The sequence below is a fragment of the Ursus americanus genome, chromosome X, assembly GCF_024610735.1.
Source record: "Ursus americanus isolate L20-20 chromosome X, mUrsAme1.1.p, whole genome shotgun sequence".
NCBI lineage: Eukaryota > Metazoa > Chordata > Mammalia > Carnivora > Ursidae > Ursus > Ursus americanus.
Window position 1 is genome coordinate 49,533,045 of NC_142164.1, and position 23,473 is coordinate 49,556,517.

Consider the following 23,473-nt stretch of genomic DNA (forward strand, 5'->3'; position numbering starts at 1 on the left):
ACATTCAGTAGTATGAGGCAGAAAATGAATATTCAATTACAAATAGACACATAGAAATAAAAGATGAAAGAGTAATAGCAACAACTAAGGCACAATATGTGGCATATTAATAAATGAGGATGCTAAGGAGTCCGTGTAAACCAGCAAGTGTCCAAAGACATTAATACTCTGCCAGAAACTAAGGACCACCCTAGTGAGGACAGCATGGAAACAAATGAGTAGGCAACTCAAAAGCCACACTAAAATCAAGATTATAACATTATCTGTAGCTACCTAAGGCCACAGACTTTTCATGAGGAAAGATATGTGACACAACAAGAATAAATGTGTTACACACACCATAACTAGTTATACCTAGTAACTGCATATTGAAGCTCCATATGGGTCACTTAAAATGTTGCTTTGATTCACTGTGACCAATTCTCTGTTTTTTAAAGTCATGGATTAAAGTACCGTTCAAAGTATAACTGACACAGAACTTTTAATACCAGATAGACCAAATCGTACATCTTATCAAAATGGGCTTCAGTAGACCCACTGTAGGGTATATTTTATGATGATGAGTTTCAATTCCTTTCAGTTAGGACTATCAGAACACAAGTTACAGATGCAAGCTACACTCTCATTCCTCACAGGAAATTTCCCTGATTTTGGTATTTTTAGTACTCTAAGTCTTATATACATGCTCACTTGACATTTGTTTTATTTTGTTTTTTACTCCTTTTTGCTTCTTTTTTCTCAGGTGTGCTCTGAGTAGCTTAAATGAAGAGACTAGTTAAACTTTACATGTCTCTTAACAATGCTATGGTTTTAAATAAAATCCCTCTTCAGTTCACATACTAAATAAAATATAAAGTCACGTTAGCTGTATTTGTGTTTATAAAATAAGTATCCTCATTTATCTTAGATCAAGCCTATAAAGTTATTTCAAAAATGTTTTAACAGTATAATTAGTGCATATACGCAAATTCGATTTAAGAAATAAAACTGTTTTTTAGAAAAGTTTCTATAGCATTGTAACAAAAATATCATTCCTTAGTTTCTAGAATATACTGATCAAAATTCTATACTTATGCTGAATATAAATGATATCAATCTAAGTTATCAAAGAGGAAAGCAAAAACTTTTAAATGAAAATTGAAGCTGCAGAAAAAGAAAAAGCAGTAGTCCTTTATGTTCTCAATATTCAAATTCAAAGAAAAGAAATTCCCTTTCAACTTTAACAAAAGAAATAAAACAAAAAACCAAACAAACAAACAAAAAACACCCACATCACTCTGGACACATTAGTTGAATTCTGAAAAATCAGTTGTATATAAAGACTGATATTACTGCAATATAGAAAAGCTTACAAAATGCTAATACTTTACAAAAGAAAATATAGCAAGGCACATTTATCTACTCTGTTGCAAGTACTTTGTCTAAAGAGAGAAAAATGTTAAAGTTCATCAGTAGACTTAATGTATACGCTCAACTTACTGGTAACATTGTTTTCAGTCCTGAACGTAGGAATTCATTTCTTAAATGTATTCTAAATTCAAGCTCATAAGGTGAAGTGACAAGGGCATTTATAAACTGCATGCAGGCCACCTGTAATTAGAAAGCAAAGTTTGTTAAAAATTATTTTAATTAAGGAAATATTCACTTAATACATTCAGATCCTTATTTTTCCATTAACTAAAGGGATACATACATATACTATAAAATATTAAAAGAAATGTAAATATTTATACAAGTATAAGGATGATTATGACTTTACAACATAAACAACAAAATTAAGTTTCTAATGCTCAAAATAATTCTAATGGAGATATGATGGATGGTCAAGTATTGCTATGATTTGCTAAACAATATGAAGGAATATTAAACTCAGAAACTCAAAGTTCCAAAAATGTGCATATAGAGCCCTTTAAAAATATCATGAAATGTATCTTTCATATCCAGCTGTCCTCAGAGTACACTTGGCCTCAGTTCTATATGGTTATGAACACTTTTCTAAAATAAATCAAAACAAGTACCTTGATATTAAACAGAGAACAGTGATAACTTAGAGAAATTATTACACTGATTTATACTGTCTCCATCCTGTTATTGGGATGGACGTGCACAAAATATCGAGTATTAAAATATATGATTAAGATGAATTAATTTCCTGCATATAAAAATGAATGCAAGGAAATTAAGATAAACTAGAAGTCACTGTGACACCAATGCTAATGTGCATTGCATGACAAAGTAAATATAAGGTCTTGTTTTCAAGCGAAGGTGATTCATTAATTACACTGACACTGTAAAAAAGGTTTGGTTTTTCTTACTTTCTGATATTGAGATTCCCTATTATAAAAGGGGACTTATTTTCTGGTAACTGCAAGCTAGAAAGGAATCAACAAAATGCTAATCGCTAGGTGATCCATACATTATTCCTGATAGTATTTTTGGGAAATGCTGCTCAAGTCTAAGGCAACTACCTAATAGGTTAAGTGAGGAGCTGCACATTTAAATTGATTATTCTTAAAGTATGCAATGAGTATACTGTACAGTGTTCAAAGAGCTGACAGAGAGGGGACTCCTGGAAAATACCAGATTTAGTAAAAATATCGACTATATATAGAAGGAGCCACAAAAAAATCAAAAGTCAGTATGAGAAAAACACATCAGCAAAAGAAAATATTTCAAATGTATTTTGACTTGACTTGTCCAGACCTATCATTATAATAGTTATTTTTTCAAGTAGAAAGAAAAGATTTAAAGGTATATTCCTTTTTTTATATCTATTATCTAATACATCTAAGCTGCTTTTAGGGAGATTTGTCCAACTACCTCACATCCAGGGTCAAAAATCAAAAGTTGCATGCCTTAAAAGTGACGACTAAAGTTTATGTTTCTAACATTACTAGATATCTAAATGACAACTGAACGATGTAGTCCAACGCCTATGAATGCTCAAATGACAATATGAAACACTAAGACTACTGATGAAATACTTGCCAAAGACTGGGCATTACCTTAAAAGACATTTCAAATAAGTTACCATGACACTTACACCTTAATGGATTACTTAACCTTACTATTTACAATAAGAAGATACTTAAGTCTTAAGTTTCCATAGCCTGGGAGATAAATTTGTACACTGTACATGTCCAGAGCTATATTATCATTGCATGTGCTTGAATGATCTTTGTTCAATATTACAACTATGACACTGATGAGGCAACAGAAGGCAAGCTGAGGACAAAGCAGAAACTGACAACCCGCAACCCCCCCCCCCCACCATGGGATGTATGTGACATTCCTCAGGCACTCCTGGCTGCCCTAAAGGACAAAGAAATAGTTAACCTATAGATACCACAATCCTGCAAGATTTAAGTCTCCCTCAGTTTTACAAATGTCTTTAGCAGTTTACAAGAAGGAAGCATTTCTATCAATAACCTAGCTTCCGGAAGGGAATGTAGATATGATCAAATGCCCTTATAATCTGCAGCCTCCAGGAAGTTCCCAACTATCTTCATGTTAATGCCTTACTAGAGGGGTAAACAACCTTAACTTGACAATGGCAAGATCTCTGGTATCTTGGGAGTCTTCTTTAACATATGAAAGTATTTCCTCAACCTCCCTTTTTCCTTACCTCCCCCAACCTCATGGTATATAATCAGCCACCCCTCACAACCCCAGGGCAGCAGCTCTTTCTGCTCACAGGTCCTGTCCCCATGCTTTAATAAACCACCAATTTCGCACCAAAGACGCCTCAAGAATTCTTTCTTGGTCGTCGGCTCCGGACCCCACCCCAATGAACCTCACTAGTATTCCCTGTCCTCATCAACATGACCAAACAAGCCAAAGCACATGTCCAATCCAAAATTAACAGAGAGAAAAGTTGCCATCTGCTAGGATTGTTTTTGCCAGAAGATACTCTAGCTTAATGGCTTGTATTAATACCCTACAAGAGAACATTTCCATAAGAAACAAGTTAATGAGACTTAGAACTGTACCTTCATAGAAATAAAAGTACATTTAGTAAGAAATGCTTCAATGCTATTATTTACTTTACATATGATGTATAAATTTATAACTGAATGCTAAAAAAAAGTTGCATCCTTTCACTACAGTGTAAAATAATTAGGAGACACTTTGAAGCCAGTAATTTAAACAGGTAATGGCACTGGATTATCAATGTATTATTTATTGTTGAACAAATTCTAACAGATATCTAATTAATTACAAATAAGATAATCAGAACAGTCATACCATCATGTTATTTTCCAACACCTTCTCCTAAAGTGATACTCTCTTTGTTTTAAAGATTTTATTATTTATTTAAGAGAGAGTGAGAGCTAGAGCCAGAGAGAGAGAGAGAGGGAGGGAGAGAACACGAACCTGGGGGGGAGTGGGGGAGCAGCTGGGACCCAACCCAGGGCTGGATCCCAGGATCCTGGGATCATGACCTGAGTCGAAGGCAGATGCCCAACCAACTGAACGACCCAGAGAGATACTCTTTTATAAAAATATTTATATTATATTTTAATGTGGAGAACAAAAATATCATCTTAATTATCTCCATTCCTTTATGCTACTACATAATCACTGTACTTTTTAGAGGACAGAAATAAAATCTATCCAAAACCAAAATAAATGTCATTATTTACAAATACAAAATTAAATTTTAAAAATATAATTAGTTTCAATGCCAGAATATATTATTACTTAATCATAAACATTAAATATCCATATGTAGATTCTGAATTCATAGTTAAATACAGAACCTCAAACTATTTTCATCATCATTATTATTCTTATTATACAAACAATATTAGAGGCTTTGCATAATCCACCATCTAATCTCATTCTCTTAAAAAAACCATACAAGGTAACTATTACCATTATCCTTATTTAATAGATGATGAAGCTGAGGCTCAAAGCAGTTAACTTATACACGGTCACACAGCAAGGGGAAAACTCATGATTTTATGCCAAATATAGAATAATTTCCAGTATATTCCAGATGCCTCATTAACTCCAGTCATAGATTCACGGGACAAAAGATTTTAAGAATGGGTAAGATAATAAAATTTAACCATTGCATCATGTTTAATACACTAGAAATATCCAGTTTTGAAACTGTAAGTTAATTAGAAAACCATACAGCTACTTTTTTAAAAGATTTTATTTATTTATTTATTTGAAAGAGAGAGTGAGAGAGAGAGGAGGGGGGGAGGGGAAGAGGGAGAAGCAGACTCCCTGCTGAGCAAGGAGCTCATCCAGGGCTTGACCCTGGGCCTGCAGGATCATGACCTGAGCTGAAGGCAGATGCTTAATGGACTGAGCCACCCAGGCAACCCAGCATACAATTATTTTAACAATATACTATCTAGTATATAAAATGGTTATTGTATATGTCATTTATATCTCTATTAAAAAAACAAAGAGTTTATCAAAATGCATAATGAAATGCAAAAAAAAACAAAACAAAACAAAAATACCAGGAAAGGTAGAAAACAGTTCCTAGAATGTGTTACATTCCACTTCATGAACAATGAAGTATAGGCAGCATCCCATCATCCACAATAATGGTCCCTCACTCTCCTTTACTTCCTGCCACCCCACTCCCTATTCAGCATACATTTGCATACAAATACAGACACACACACACACACACACACACACAGGAGCTATGCCATTCAATACAGAGACACTAGTCACAATGTAAATTTAGCTTAATTATAATTACTAACATGAAAACGTCAGTTGCTCAGTCTAGCAACAGTTCAAGTGTTCAACAGCCAAATGTGTCTACTGGCTACCATACTGGACAGCACGAATATAGGGTACTGCAGAAAGTTTGATTGGATAGCACTGCACTGGAGACTTTAATGAAAAAGCCTTCTGGCCTAATATCTAAAACCTAAGCTCCAAAGAAGTACAAAACTCATTCCCAAATAATGAAAGTTTGAGAATTGGTATGTTCAATGTCCAAGTATATAAATCTTTAAGATCATGATCGTCTGCTTACAATGCAAAATCAATCTGTTAAAAAAAAAAAAATTACAACCCCAGAGATGGAAAACAAAGAATCATGTGATTTTAAAACAGAGTACTGCTTAAAAATACCAAATACTCTGGTTCAATGTGCTCCTTTTAAGGTAAAGAAACTGAAAACCTAGAAAGATTAGTTGATTTGCCCAAGATCATATAGCTAATAATAAGCCATAAAGATAAGACTAGAACTTATACCTCATGACTTTTAGTTTTGGATTCTTTCTACAACAGTACAATGTACAAATCTGGCATTGCTGAATAACATTTTTCCTTGTACTGGAAAGAAAACAAGTGCCTTTGAATTGAATATCATCATTATCCAGATTCCTTCTGTTCCTTAGTTTCTTTGTAATAGCTTTAAGTTTCAAACCAGTCTCCAGTATCTGTTTTAAATATAGCTTCCATGAGAATTAAAATTTAAAATTCACAATAAGTCGGTGAATTTTCTCCAATATTAATAAATATGGTAGGCTAGGAGCAAAAATTTTGGTTTCTAATTAATAAAAACAAAAAGTTTCTTTATTTGCATTTCAATGATCTCTGATTCTATATGATAAATGTATATGCTGCCAAATAAATGCATAAATATATATAAATAAAAAACACCAACACTGTGCATGTGATAAAGCATCCAATAATTTGTACCATGTATAAATATATACTAAACTAAATTACTATTAGTTTTTTCATCATCACATTATGATCATTCCTTTTCTACAATAGTATATTATCTTTCTACAATAATCATCTACATTCTTTAGTCACAGGATGCTATTGTCCTCATCCTGGGATATGGGACTTGATGCAGAGTGTGAAATATCACAAAAGAGACTATAAACTTTCTAAAGGCAACACTCTCTATTTGTTTAGGATTTTCTGTATAACCTCAAATTGTCCTCAATAAAATGATTAAAATATAATGGGTAAATGGTAATCAAATATCTCAAATTTTATTGGCATGAGACATATCATTAGCAAAAAAATTGTATTCAGTTTCCTACCTCAGTGGTAGAGAGGGCAACTATTTTAATATGAAATATCTTCATAAAATTATTGGGAAAATCTAAAACCTTTTTTTTTTTATTTTAACTTACCAGCTGTAAAAACTATATAAGCATCTATCTATCTGTTTGATCACAATTCAAAGAGCTACAGAGTACAATAATTGCCAACTCCAGGACATCCTCAGACAGATTACCCATACTGTAACAAAGTGTGCTTTTAAAATTTTATTGACACTGTCACACACTTGACCTTATTAAGTACTTTGTTGACATTAACAAAGTCCTTCTTTATCTTAGCCCAGCAGGATTTAGGAAAAAAGATGGTTTAAGTCAAATAAGTACCAACCAAGAAACATACAAACATACCGAGTAAGTTTATTAAGTCAAGAAATAGAGAAGGATTCCGGGCAGGATGAAGCCATGTACAAAGGTATGGAGGCAGAAGAATAAAATAGGATAAAATGTTCAGGAAACTGAACTAAAAAGTATAAGTAGAAGAGTGGTGAAATATGAGGCTACAGAGAAAACAAAAATCAGACGATGAAGTATTTTGTGCAGACTAAGTCTATGCTTTAATCCTAGAGTTTATGGGATGACTTTCTTGGATTTGAAGCAGTGATCTGACAAGAACTGCATTTCAGAAGTATAAGTCTGTGGAAGATTATTTAAATGGGGCTAGAATAAAGGGGAGACGTTATTTAAGAGAAGGAAGGGGAGAAGTTAAAATGGTAAAATAATGAGACATGACAATTCACTGAAACAAAGAACTGGCAGCAGGGGTGGAAGAAAAGGGATACCATACTAATGAACAAAAGAACAACATTACAGAAGTAGAATTGGTAGGATTTGGTAATTGAAGGAATGGCAAAAAGAGGAAGAGTAGATTCAAAGATTACTATTTCACTTCCGGTTTATGCAACTTGGTAGATAATCCCAAAGTTAATCAGGATTGGGAATACAAAAGAAACGCAGGTTAAGATTGGAGAGAGGATTGGAGTAGGATGAAGGATGAAGAAAAGGAAGATAAGTAGCATTAAGGACAATACTGAATTTGAAATTCAGTCAGGAGACAGCCGAACATATGGGGTCTGAGTTACAAGGATTTGAAAAAGAGTACACAGAAATTCATCACACAGAAGTGCTAGATGGAAGTCATAAGGATGGATGTGGCTAAGGACACCATACAGAATGAGTAAAGCAAAGAACCACAGAACTAAGGATCAGGCTCTTAGAAAGCAGTATATTTAAGGGCCAAGCATAGAGACAGAAGATTTAAAATGTAAAATATGGGTAAAAGAAAAACAAGGAGAGTTTAGTATCATGGAAGTTAAGGGAGGAGAGAGTTTTGATAGGAATGAACAATACTGTCACATGTGCTGGAGAAGCCAATATGACAACTTAAAAATGGTCTTGCTTTTTATATTACAGAGGTCACTAGCGAACGTCCATTACAAAAAAAAAAAAATGATAGATTTGACAATTACTCAACTTTGAAACAGATATAAAATGAAAGGCATCCTTTCCTACATCAATGATAGAAGGAAATATCCTAACTATTAAAAATGTAATAAAATGGACATAAAAGACACCATAAAAGTGTATTCAAAATGATCATCATATTTGGAGAAGTAACAATTAACAAAGATCCTTAAATATTTAAAAGAGATTATAGTTTTGTAAAACTACAGCATTCTCTGTGGACAAGCCAATTCATCTACCTCCTGTAGTTTCAAACTTTTGCAAAAAAAAAAAAAAAGTACTAATACTTTATAATACAATAAAAAGGAGAAAATACATTGTTTTACATCAGATAAGAAATTTTAACAAACACTCACTACTAACTAATTTGATAAAATTAAGTGTGGAACCATCTTCTCTTGGATGAGAGAGCTGAGGCAAGCTAAGGACAAAGCACTAGCTGACACCCCATAAATCCCCCTCCCCCACTCCCAGGTGGGATTTGTGTGACATTCCTCAGGTACTCCTGGCTGCCCAAAAGCTAAAGGAAGGACAAACAAATGGTTAATTTATACAGATTACAGTCCTGCAAGACAAGAGTCTCCCTCAGTTTACAAATATCTTACTGATTTACAAAAAAAAATAAAAATAAAAAAGCATTCTTATCAATAAACTAACTTCCAGAAGGAAATGTAGATAAAATTAAATGTCCTTATAACCTGCGGCCCATTGACAAATACTTGAGGCAGGCAGAGTAAAATGTTCCTCCAGGAAGTTCCCAAGTGTCCTGATGCTCATGCCTTTCTAGAGGGAAAAACAACTTTAACTTGACAATGGCAAGGCCACCATTATCTTGTAGATTCTCCTTAGCATATGAAATTTCTTTCGAAAACCTCCCTTTTCCTTACCTATCCACTCCCAAGTATATAATCAGTCACCCCACACCATTTTGCACCAAAGACATCTCAAGAATTCTTTCTTGGCCATTGGTTCCAGACCTCACCAAACCTCACCTGTATTCCAAAACTACATTATCTTTGTTTTTTGTGATTTTTTTAAAAGATTTTATTTATTTATTTGAAAGAGAGAGAGACAGCCAGCAAGAGAGAGAACACAAGCAGCCGGAGTGGAAGAGGAAGAAGCAGGCTCCCAGCGGAGGAGCCCAATGCAGGGTTCGATCCCAGGATTCCGGGACCATGCCCTGAGCCAAAGGCAGATGTTTAACGACTGAGCCACCCAGGTGCCCCTACATCATCTTTGTTGAATGATATTACAGGAGTTTAAACACTAATTCAGAAAGAGTTCCTTATGGTGCATCAAATGGTAAACACAGTCTTAAAGAAAGAGATGAGCATTGAAGACCAAAATACCCGGTGTCAAATTCTGACTCTACCACTTACAAGCTGTGTCAGCTTAAACAAGTTATCTAGTCTCAATAAGCCTATTCATCTTATAAACAAAATGGAGACGATAATAGTGCCTGCACACCTGGGTTGTTGTGAGAACTTAATCAGATAATATATGTAAATTAAAATGCTTAGTCCATGATCTCATACCATAAATATGGCCAATAAATATGACTTCTCATCACCCAAGAACAAAGTTATCTTTCATAAAATGGGTCATTTCATGAAACCATCTAAGAAAAGATAGTGAGTTTTGTCATTTTCTAAATAAGACATTTAGGCTGGGTATACACAGAGCTATCAGATAGACTCTGACCAAAGAATTGCAATTCAGTTCCCACCCTATTCTGGTGAGTCAGAGTTCTGAATGTTGTGTGAATGGCATAAAGATATGCTTAGATTTTCTAAATTTCTACAATAAGCCCAAAGACTTCCTCAACATTTGTTAGGATAATACTATTGGCTAAACTGCTTATCCTGTTGCTCTAATGATTATTGGTAAAGCTTTAATTTCGATGGCTTATTATTTACTAAATTTCTTCCAAATATTAATGCTAATTGATGTGGAAACAAAGGCAGAAGAAAAATTATTAAATTTCCTTACTGCCTACAGCCCACTGATAAGTCCTTGAAACAGGCAGAGTGACATTCCTCTAGGAACTCAACTGCCTTGATGTTAATACTTTGCTAAGGGCAAAAGGCAATCCTAGCCTGACCCAGACCCCACCCCCTAGGATCCTGTGAGTCTACTTTAAGGTATAAAAATTCCTTTGGAAACTTCCTTTATCTCTAAACCCCCCAAGACAGGTGTTGGCAATCATCCCCAAACATATAGCCCACTGATATACATCTGAAGGGTCTCATGACTAAGGTTTTATTAGATGCTAATAAATGACCTTTCCCAACAATAGCTAGCCCCCTCAAGGTCCAGGAAACCTTCCTTCCAAAATTCCTTAGATACTTATGCTATCCCTAACCCCCTCCCAAAGTGAAAGCATATAATGGGCCACTCCTCATGACACTCTGACCCCCCCTCCCCGCCCAGCTCTTTCTGCCCAGGGGTCCTGTCCCCTTGCTTTAATAAAATTACCTTTTTATACCAAAGACATCTCAAGAGTTCTTTCTTGGCCATCAGCTTCGAACCCCAATGTCTTTCCTACATCAATAATCATACATATTTATAGTAACCAGGAGTACTTTTCCTAATTTTAAATAAATTGTTATTCTAACAGATAAAACCTCTAGCTTTTATAAATGACCAAGCAATAGGAAGAATTTCATTTTTATGTTCCATTCCATTTAAATGATAGCTAAGAAGGAGTTGGTGTTATACAAAATTAGTACTTTAAATATAACTCCAGAAGCAACTTAAGACAAAACCAACTCACCTGTAATTGCAAAGCTTCATGATTTTCTAATCCTTCCACAATTGGTGAAAATCGTTCCCTGTTATTTCTTTCTGCTGCTGTAGTTATGGCCCCTAGAAGTTTATCTAGACTATAGAGAGGGGGGAAAAGTAGAAATGAGAAATTCATCTTACACACACATGAATATGGGTTACCTCTTTCTTTCAGTCTTATTTCCTTTCCGGCATTTGATGTTTTTAGAGACCACTAAAAATTTAAAAGTTGTGTTCCTTTCCACATATTTCTACAAGTCAAATATTGATAGCTTTAAATAATTTTAGGACATCAAAATGAAAATTCAATTATTTAAAAAAACGAAACTTCAATAAAAAATCTTGAGCAAAATAAATTTCCTGGGCAACATTTTTAAAAAGATATTTAGTTGATAAACATTGAAATTAAAAATTCCAAGTTTGGTATTTCATGTGTTAACATAAATATTAATAACCATTTAAGCATAAAATGACATCTACAATTAGTAAAATATTATTCACATGAAAATACTAATTCTATAATAAAGTACTAGAAGGAGCAAGTACATTTGAAAGAACTTAAAAAAAATCAACATTCTTTGAAAATGGAGCAAGAAAGAAAAACTGAAAGAGAAAGTCTAGGTAATTAGAGAAGCATCTATAATTATTTAGCACAAGAAAACTATTTACATGAACAAAAATATTGGAAACTATTGCTATACAGTGTCTGAATCAAATTAAGCTGTATGTAGTATACTGTGCTTATCAAACTATAGCTACAACTATACCAGAATAGGTTGTATTATATGAATTAAGTATTGAAAAACCAATTCACAAGAAAAATATTTTTTACTCATGTATAAACTCATGTTTCTATAAAACCTAAGGAAATCTTACTTTTGCATATGTTATTTCATCCTTAGTTTGTTCTCACTAAGATAAGACTTAATGCTCTCTGATAATATTTTTCTTTAGTGTTTGGCTTTTGGTCTCTAAGGACACTAAGCAGCATTAAGCAAGATCTCATGTTATTCTAATAGGTATGAAAAAGTCAATGTATTAGAGTATTCTAAAATCTTTGCATAGCCCTGTTCTGATTCAAATTGAAATTATTACTGTCACACAAAATTTCAAAGAAATATTTTAGTTCGTGTCCTTAGCAGATATTTCACTCTTTATCACAATGGTTCCATACTAACTAGGCTTATTAATGACAGCAAATCTGAAACTTTGCTTCTTAGTCAATATTATTTCCATAAGAAGGCATGAACTACTGTACATTCAGCAACAATCTGTTAATATTAACACATATATGCACTCTGAATAAATGCAAAGTCTTTTTGTTCTTTCTTTTTAAAAGGTTAGTTTACTTCACTTTATACATAATTTCTTCATTTTATCAATTACAGGCAGATAAAGTAAAATACTACTTTAAATAAAATAACATAACAAAACGAAAGCATCTAGTCAATTCAGTGAGTTAAAGAAGTCAAATTTTGTGATGTGCATATGGGGAGGATGTGTGTGTGTGTGTGTGTGTGTGTGTGTGTGTGTGTATTAATCCCATTTTTCTAATGATTACTTTACCTTCAGCTAGATAAAATTTTATTCATTCACTTTGAATCCAACTTTGAAGAATTTCCCATTAGGATTCTGTTTAAATCTACTTGTTTCAAAAAATTTAAAAAATGCTGAAATGTAAATAGATAAGATAAAATGCCAATAAATTATTTTCTAAAACGTAATACTATTTTCATGCAAGTTATCTACTGAAAAGCACAAGATACGGAATTTTAATTTCTCAAGTGTCATTTTCCATACAGTTAACATAATAATATAGCAATACTTACATGTTTTCTTCTCCAACAATGCAAATAGCAGACAGTATCTTTACTATTTCAGTCATCATGTTGGGCTGTTTGGGATCAATTGCTCTTGCCAATAGCAAAAGACTCCTTTCATCTCCTAGAATGCTTTGCAATCCAAACTAAAGAAAGAAAAAAAAAAAACTTCATTCAAAATGTATTTGTAACACATCTTTAATTTACAAAGCAACTTACATTGATCTAAAAACCTACACTTCCACAATGAGCTTCTACCTAGTTATATGAATGTTTTTTAAATGCAGTTACCTATCTTTTTTTTTTTTTATTTTAAATGATTGTATCTTGGAGTTTCTTCCCCTTGATCAGATATGATCTACATTAGCCTGCCTATAAACTCCATAAAGCTTTGGGAGAAATATGTGAACACGCAGTATTTCTTTAACAAAGAAAAACATGTAAAGTATATACTGATACGATTTTCTTTTAAAAAAAATTATTTATTTGACAGACAGAGACAGCATGCACAATCAGGGGGAGCTGCAGAGGGAGAGGGAGAAGCAGGCTCCCCACTAAGCAGGGAGCCCATCTTGGGGTTCCATCCCAGGATCCTGGGATCATGACCTGAGCCAAAGGCGGACCTTAACAGACTGAGCCACCCAGGAGCCGCCTGATATGATTTTCTTAAGTAATTCTACTTATGTTATTAGGTCTTCCTGGAGATGTCTGGAATTCACGGTTAAATTCTCCAATATGTTTGTGTGGAAAATAAAACTGAACAAAAAAGGTAAAATGTTATAAAGCTCTTTTGTACACTATATGCCAGTTAAAGAAGCAATAAACCTCTGCATAGGTCTTCCCATACCATCTATTATCCTCCCCCTTTGAGAAGATGCATTACAAAAGCTATGAACCCAAGTACATGGTGGCTGGGTTTTGGTTAAGTGTCACAGTGAACTAGGCAGAGGAGACACCATTTGCTTTCTAGCCTTGAATACAAGCACGCGAATGTGCATTATAAGAATGAATAGGTAAACAAATGTTTAAAAAGGCTAAAACTTGGATTTTCACTAAATTTAAAAGGTATTTTCTTTGACCTTTGTCTCACAAAGTATTTCTCAGATTTCTCATGAAATGCTTGCTTCTTTTTACAATTTAACAGTAAAGATCTGACAACATTTCATCAGATCAAAACTGTCATTTCAAGCATAACTTTTAGTTAAGTACCAAATACATGAATATTTTCATGGTGCCTAATTTAACTTCCAAAACATTTTGGGGGGAGAAGGGGAACATAGCTAAAGTTCTTAAATGTAACTTTACCAGAGCTCATAATAAATAATAAATACAAAGACAAGGCAAATAAAAAAAATGGAAGAGACAAGATTAAAAAGAAGCAAAGAGAACGGAACGGGCAAGCGTGTATGAAGGTGGCCAGTAGATACTAAATAATAAGGAAAAAAAGTGAAAAATGTATGTGTAAACTAATAAACAGAGGATTGCCATGCAATTACCAAACTTAAAATAACAGCTTTAAAAATCAAATAGACTGAGAGTAAAATTATTTAAATTTTCAAATTTTCATTTATAAGTTAAAGTAGTTTCTAATACATAGTGATGAGGGAACAGAAGGCAACCTGAGAACAAAGCAGAAACTGACACCCTGCAACCCTCTCCCCCCCATCATGGGATGTATGAGACATTCCTCAGGCACTCCTGGCTGCCCTAAAGGACAAAGAAATAGTTAACCTATAGATACCACAATCCTGCAAGACTTGAGTCTCCCTCAGTTTGCAAATGTCTTAGCAGTTTACAGGAACCAAGCATCTCTATCAATAACCTAGCTTCCTGAAGGGAATGTAGATATGATTAAATGCCCTTATAATCTGCAGCCTCCAGGACGTTCCCAACTATCTTCATGTTAATGCCTTACTAGAGGGGTAAACAACCTTAACTTGATGATGGCAAAGCCTCCGGTATCTTGTGAATCTTCTTTAACATATGAAAGTATTTCCTCAACCTCCCTTTTTCCTTACCTCCCCCAACCTCATGGTATATAATCAGCCACCCCTCACAACCCCAGTGCAGCAGCTCTTTCTGACCAGGGGTCCTGTCCCCATGCTTTAATAAACCACCAACTTTGCACCAAAGATGCCTCAAGAATTCTTTCTTGGTCTTTGGCTCCAGACTCCACCCCACTGAACCTCACTGATACTCCCCAACCTCATCACATAGGGACATACTGACAATAAAAATAAAACAAATAATGAAAAACCATCAATCTAAACATAATAGCAATATTACAGCAATGGAAGAGGCAATGCTTTGCTTCTGATCCTATTATGATCCTATTATTACATGTTTTGTATAAAGGAAAAGAGTTTTTGAAGAAGGTAATCTAAACTCCTTGGGGCCAACAAAGTGAAGTTTAAGTCATTTCAGATGAAAGTTTCATGCTTTATGACAATTTATTCCAACATGAAGTGGATATATCTCTATACTTTTTTTAAAATTTTTAATGTATACTTCATGCCTATGGTTTCACATGCCTATCATTTAAAAGATTCACCATTTATTCATGTTCTGAACACTTACATCAAGACATTAACATGTCGTAACCCCAGGTTAACCTCAGTTTAGAATAATCTAATTTGAACCATCAAGTTCTTCAAAACTGCCAAACTCTAAAGTGATAATTATGTATTCACATATCAATGTATGTCCTAGGGGAAAAAGCTGTACAGAAAATCTCACTACTATGACTTTCTCTAGTGACTATCTTGATTACAGATATTTAGTATCCTGGTAAGCTATGAGAATTGACAATGTAAGTCAATAAGAATTTAAAACAAAGGGTCCTACAGCTAATTTTACAGATGAGGGGACTGACAGCCAGAAACTTTAAGTGATTTTCCAAAGGCCACTCAACTTAGTGGTAAAGCATGCACTATAGCTCCTGATTTCTAGTACTGTACTGCTTTATTTCTTTGTTTCCCTCAATCGAAGAAAGAAATTTATCTTGAATTGTGGAGATGCAATGTTCATTAAGTGCTTTCTTGTTAAGAGATCAAATTCTACATAATTCTGTTGCAAAAGACTAAGGGCACAAAAGTTGAGAAATTCTGTATTAATGGTGATAGAAATCTTTCCAGAAGAGACTTCCAGGAACAGCACAATTAGTACAGTTTATACAAAAGTCTTATGTCAACTAGCAAGCAGCCAACTCCACATGCTAAAAATCCTTTGCTGATACTTGTGTGCATAATATATAAATATATACAATCATATATAATCCCATATGTTTAAGAAAGACTGTTTACAGATTAGACAACCTTATCACATTATTAATAGCTATATATTTATATTATACTAACAACTATATGTTTGTCCAGTTTCTGGTTATTGTTATAATTATTTCTATTAAATACTTACAGATTATTAAAACACCATCTAAAGAGAATTATACAACTAGTGAATGAGTCAGTGGTATTTTACCTTACAGGAATATAGAGGAAATATTGTCTAATACAGTAACAAAATTGTTTATAGAAAAAATAACTATAGGGTGCTGGGTGGCTCAGTCGGTTAAGTGTCTGCCATTGTCTCAGGTCATGATCCCAGGGTCCTGGGATCGAGTAAGGCACTGGGCTCCTTGCTCTGCAGGGGTCTGCTTCTCCTCTGCTCTTCCTCTCACTCATTCTCTCAATTTCTCTCTTTCTCAAATAAATAAATAAAATCATTTTTAAAAAAGAAAAGAAATAATAACTATAACTTCATAACCTGAGCACAGATTATTTTTATTTTTTTAAGATTTTATTTATTCATTTAAGAGAGAGAGTGACAGTGTGTGTGCACATGTGTGGAGGGAGGGGCAGTGGGGAGGGAGAGGGACAAACAGACTCTGTGCTGAACAGGAAGTACAATGCAGGGCTCAATCTCAGGACCCTGAGGTCATGACCTAAGCCTAAATCAAGAGTCAGACACCTAACCAACTGAGCCACCCAGGCACCCTGAGCAAAGATTATTTTTAGAAAAAAAAAAAAAACCCTTGCTTAGAATTCATGAAGTCCCTAATACTGCAACTGGTACACATATACAAAAAACCCTGCAATCTTCCAAAAATGTCTTCTATGTATATTAACTCACTGATATTAATTGAACATAAAATAGAAATCTTAACCTTATAACGTTGTTAGCAAACAAGTTAAACCATAGCTTTGAATTTTCCTTTTCAATGGAATAAAAACACTGTAAAAAATGGTATTCAACGTGTAACATTTAAGCATGAAAGAAAAAAAAAAGGATTATCTAATTTGGGAACAGACTTTTCTGTTTCCATAATTATAAAAACATACCAATAAACATATTGTGAAGCAAAGTATATTTTAAATAATATTTCAATGAAGCCTATGATGATCTTCACCATAAAGACCCTCTGAAAACCGAATAAGCACCTACTATACTGTCTGTTTCATACTTCCATCTACTGTTGAACAAACTCTCACCTTTTGTGACAGGCAGAAATAAATACTACTTACCTTATTATTCATAAATGCTTTGAGGCACTGAATAAGTTTATACTGATTCTTTTTGTCTATATTTTCTTGCCTGAATAGAGGGGAAATAAACATGTTATGTTGTGCTTAAAATTTTTTAAATTTCCCCTTTAGTGATTTTTTTCATGTTTATTCTTACTGTTTCTTGTCCAGAAGCTTTTCCAGAACATCCAATAAGAGTCCAAGACCTTCATGGCCAAAGTTGTTAACCCAGCTATGAAACAAACAAAAAATATGTATAAATAGGTTTGTATATTTAAAACATTAAACATCCAAAATGAAATGGTAATTTTCAAATCTGATAACCCTGACTTTATATCACTTACCATTTTTTCCTTCTTCCATTACTTTAATTATTGACTCTATGAAGATGACTTAGAGATCTTTACCTCAATGCCAGACTTCTCTTCACATTTTAGATTGCCCATTCCATAGTACTGCTTTGGTTGTTCCACCAGCATCAAATACTGAAGCTGATATATTTAAGCCAAATATATCTTCCCCTCTGTCTCTGTTAGCCTCAATCAACTCCTCTTCCACTCTTCCATACTGTCATTAACACCACTATTCTTTGAATCCTTCAGACTTCAAATACCAACAGAATTTTTTGATTTCCATCTCTCTCACCTTTATATTTATTCTGTTCATTGATTCAACAAATATTTATTGAGTACCTACTAAGTACCAGCCATGTTTTAGGTGTCAAAGATAGAACAGGCAACAAAAATAAGCCTTTACCCTCATGTAGCTTACTATCTAAAGGGAGGGAGACATATGATAAACAGATAAGCAGGTTATATATACATAAATGTCAGTGCTTTGGTGCTATAAAAAATTAAAACTTTGGTAAATCAAATAATGAATGCCAGGATGTGGTTTTTTAATGTGTAGTCAGGGAAGTTGTTTGATAAGGTGGCATTTGAGCAGAGCCTTCAAGGAAGTGAAGAGGTTCATAGCAGAAGGATTAAGGACAAATCGAGTACTGAAGTGGTAGCTAGCATGCTTGAAAGATTCCAGGAACTGTAAGGAGACCTGTGTGGCTGCAGCAGAATAAGCAGGCTTGGAAGAATGGCAGGAAATGAAGTCCCATGTGTGGTCAAAGGCTGGAAGACTGATCATGTAGAGCTGGGTTTGACTTTGTCATCCAGTCACAAATATTCTACTTCTAGAAAGACTCCCACACATTTCCCCTCCCCTCCTTTTCATTGATTCTGCTAACATTCTAGTTTAGCCCTAGTTACCTTTTCTTTAATGTGACAGGAGTCTTCCAACTAGGGTCTCTACAGCTTCATTCTTTCCTTTTATTCATTTTACAAAAGGCTGGATTAGATTGCACTTAATCAGTCATACATCCAAAAATTTCCTCTGGTCAACCTAACACATTTCAAGTCCTGCAACCAAGCATTTTCATATAGCCTCAACCTACCTTTCCAGATATTTAAAAAATGGCTCAAATATTCAGAACCAATTGCATCCACAATATATATGGAACCTCATTTTAAACAAATTCTGCTTTAATTTCCATAGTGGAAATGAGAAAAAAACAATAAGGCAGCAACCTTAAAATAATAAGAATTCTGAACAAATTTGTATAAACAGTTCTTGGTATCTACTTTGGCATTTAGCAAGATAAAATAATTCATGATTTCCTTAAATTCAACACTTATAAATTGTTTTTTTAAGATTGTAAATTTTACTCATCTTTTTATACCCAGTGGTATTAAAATTATTAGAGTTATTTCTTTCTTAGTCTAGGAAAGTGGTACAAGAACATGACTTCTATTTGTTCACTTAAAATTAGTCACCCACACATCCCAGACTTCTTCAAATTGTTTATGATACTTTGGTTTCACTCAGTGAAAATTACAATTGGTCTGAAACCTAAGTGTGAGAAGTCAGGGCTTATTTATTAAAAAACTAGGCTGTGAAAAGTCTTAACAGAATATTTTAGGCCAATGGGCAAAAGAGGCCTAATTAGAGTCTTCAGGACTTTTAAAGTAGAGAGAATGGGAGTCCCAAAGGAGCCCACTACTATAGGGATACAATAATTATTAGCACAATGACACTAGATAGGTTAAAAGGAAGGGATGTAGCTAACCGTATCTTTTGTCTTTTTCTCTTGCTAGCAACATTTTTCTTTAAGGCACTAAATACTTTGTGGCCTCTAGCCAAATGCTATTTTCTCTTTCTCTCAGTCTCTCTCTCTCTCTCCATATATATATATAGTAGAGAGAATGGGAGTCCCAAAGGAGCCCATATATATATGTGTGTGTGTGTGTGTGTGTGTGTGTGTGTGTGTGTGTATACATATATATATATATATATATATATATATATATTTTTTTTTTTTTTTTTTTTTTTTTTTACCCAATACAAAAGTGGTCATGAAGTGATGAAGCAGTTTAAAAACAAAATGTTGGCTGCTCTACACAGGTAAGAATTCTGATACTGCAACACCTGAAGTAAGCATAAATCAGTAGTTCTCAAGGTAACTGCCCTAAACCAGCAGCATCAGCAACATCAACATCAGCTGGGAACTAGTCAGCAGTACAAATCCTTCCCCACCCACACCAGACCCACTGAATCAGTTAACTCTGGAGATATGGCATAGCAATTTGCGTTTTAACGAGACCTCTAGGTGATTCTAATGCTCAATCATGTTTAAGAGCCACTGACATAGAACACTGCCTTTCTCAGGCAGGACTCAGGCTAAAAATTCAAGATCCCTTTATACACCCTCTCGACCATACTGTGAACTCCCTCTGTCACAGGACAGAGATCAGGAATTCAGTCCAAGCAAGTATATTTGGTATATTTTACGGAGCATGCAAATGCCAGCCCTGACTTATTCTATACTAATTAGAATATCTAGAGGTATATATATACAGTTGACGAGTCGATTTAAAATCTGCCTCAGAGATTGCAAATAAAGACAGATAAAGACATAAATTTTCTGTAGTATCTCAGCCCTGAAATAAGAAATTGCAATTTATCATGGGCCCTAAATTTATAAAAGACATAGAAGCAGCAGAGGATAATAAAGAACCAAACATAATAAAACATGGGGAAGGAGAATGATCTCTTATAATTCCCATAACCACTCTGAAACGTAAGGTTTTTTCCTTTCTTTTTACAGAAATAAGATTTACATACAGTAAAATCCATCATTTTGACAAATATATAGTTATGGAACCTCCAATAAAAAAAGATATACAACATTTCCATCACTCCAAAATATTCCCTCATTCCTGTTTACAGTCAATACCTTTTCCATACTCCCAGCATCCTGGCAACATTTATCTGATGCGTGACCCTAGTTTTGCTTCTAGAACATTGTCAGAAATGGAATCATACAGTATGCAGGTTTTGTGTCTGGTTTCTTTCACTTAGCATAACTATTATGATATTTAACCATTTTGTTGCATGTATCAGTAGTCCATTCCTTCTAATTGTTTGGATATACCACAGTTGGTTTTTTATCCATTCATCAGTTAATGAACATCTTGGTTGTTTCCAGGTTTTGATAATTATGAAATAAAACTTCTATAAACATTCACATATATTTGTGTAAGTACATATTTTCATTTTACTGGGAAAATAACTAAGGGTGGAATTCCCAGGTCTCATGGTAAGTATATGGTTCACTTTTTAAGAAACTGCTTTCCAAAGTGGTTATCCCATTTGGCATTCCTTCAGCAAACTGTAACAGCTCCATTTGATCCAAAGCCTTCCCAACATTTCACACTGTCAAATTTTTTTAAGAGAGAGAAAGAGACAGGGGGCAGGGGGTACAGGGGGGAAGGGAGAGGGAGAGAGAGAATCCTAAGCAGACCTCACACCCAGTACAGAGTCCAATGTGGGGCTCAATGTCATGACCCTGATATCATGACCTGAGCCAAAATCAAGAGTCAGACACTTAACCAACTGAGACACCCAGGCACCCTTCACATTGTCAATTTTTTTTTTTTTTAACTTTAGCCATTCTGGAAATTGTTTTCAGATAAACTGAGAAGTAAAGTAGTAAAGTAACTTGCCAAACATCACTCAACAAGTAAGTATCAGTCCTAGGGCTCACACCCATGTCTAACTCCAAAACCCATATTTATTTCAACCATGCCACTAGAAATTACTAATAGGACCAGAAAATGATTTTCTATAAAAACATCTCCTTATGGCTCCACCATTATTTCACTAAAGAAGAATTAGTGGTTAGTTATAGAACTGCTTTGAAATTATATCTATATCTATATCTTATCTCTCTATATATCTTATATCTATATCTATGTCTAGACACATAAACATATGCTCTGCCTTATTTAACAGCTTACTTCATTCATTTAGGCGTGATAAGTATTTTCAGCCCATGCTTTTATTGAATTTTAAAGTCCTAAGCATTATAAGAAATCTACTAAATACTGTTAAGGAAAGATATCTGGAGACTCCAACTAAAACTTCCAATTGAGATTTAGACAAGGTAGCTTACTGAAAAGAATAAGGTCAGAATGTACCTTATACTGTTTTATTTTTTTGCATGAGCTATATAGTTTACAGTCTTACATTTTAGGTATTAACATATTGGTGATTTTATGTTATTAAGTTACCTAAGAGTTGTCTTGACATACATCTAAGATGATGTTTGTGGCCATTACTTGTGAGGGTGCCAGGTGTAACAAATAAACCACCAAACAAAAAGAGTAGAAATATCAGTCAGGCCAATTAATTTATAAGTGAGCAAGAGACCAGGATTAGATCTGAAGAATGAAACAGAAACCAGAAAGATTATCTAGGGAACAAGAGAACAAACCCACAATAGAGCAGTACCTTCTGAACTTAAGTATAAAAGGCCTGGCTATATCCATCAGGAGTCCAACATCTGGTCCACTGCTCAAGAAGTTAAAAATTAAAGACCTTTCCCCAAGTTCACTCAAACATCAGGAAAACATCCCACCATTCATCGACGGAACATGCTGTAAGACCACAAAGTGACATGTTCGAATGTGTAAGTTTTAGAAAAAGACAGATCTAGGATTCAATCCCATCTCTACCATATTTCTAGTTGTATTATTTTTGATCAATTACTTAAACGCTCTGAGCCTGTTTTTGCCATCCCCAAAACAGGGATGAAAACAGTACCTATACCCAATACAGTCTTTATGACTATTAAATTAAGTAATGTACAGGAAAACATAGTGAAGCCTGTATTAAACTTTTGAATGTGTTAAAAACCAAAAACTTCATTGCTCTTTGAATGTCCTAGTCCCAGTTACAGTATGAATTTTAGGCACAAATTAAAGACTCCTTTTCAATAATATAAAAACTTAATAACATTTCATTATTCATTTATTGAAAAGCAGTTTAACTGCTATGAAATATGTAGAGGAATCTAAACAGACACTAGATATTTTTCACTGATGGATTAAAAAAAAAGATTTCATAATTTAAGTATTTGATGGGGTGCCTGACTAGCTCAGTTGGAAGAGCATGCAACTCTTGATCTCAGGGTCATGAGTCTGAGCCCCACGTTTGGTGTAGAGGTTACCTAAATAATTATTGAAATGTTTAAAATAACATAAATATTTGATACTCATATTGCCTCCCGTGTTTAAGTTGTTACTATTCAACTTTGCATATATTTATTTTTCATTATATTTAGTGCTGGCTAATTCACATTGGAATAGACATAGAAATTACAATGGTAAGAGGAAGGGAGTGTGGAGAAAGTGAGTCTATTTATAGTTCATGCATAATCCTGACAAGGAAGTATATCAAAAAATATTAAGGTTTTAAAACAAAAGTCTATCCCAAGCCTTCACGA

The 23,473-nt window shown here is 34.1% G+C and overlaps 1 protein-coding gene across 3 annotated transcripts in view; it reads right to left on the reverse strand.

Moving 5' to 3' along the window:
• The window catches only part of DIAPH2 (diaphanous related formin 2), a 988,957-nt gene that overhangs the window by 704,134 nt on the left and 261,350 nt on the right, over nucleotides 1–23,473 (reverse strand). For all 3 annotated transcript variants that reach the window (XM_087859798.1, XM_087859797.1, XM_087859796.1), the window contains 5 exons: nucleotides 17,798–17,872; nucleotides 17,641–17,710; nucleotides 13,130–13,266; nucleotides 11,290–11,398; nucleotides 1,480–1,590 (listed from right to left, as the gene is read on the reverse strand). In XM_087859798.1, coding sequence (XP_087715924.1) covers nucleotides 1,480–1,590; nucleotides 11,290–11,398; nucleotides 13,130–13,266; nucleotides 17,641–17,710; nucleotides 17,798–17,872 — 502 coding nt within the window. The remainder of the gene's footprint in view (nucleotides 1–1,479; nucleotides 1,591–11,289; nucleotides 11,399–13,129; nucleotides 13,267–17,640; nucleotides 17,711–17,797; nucleotides 17,873–23,473) is intronic.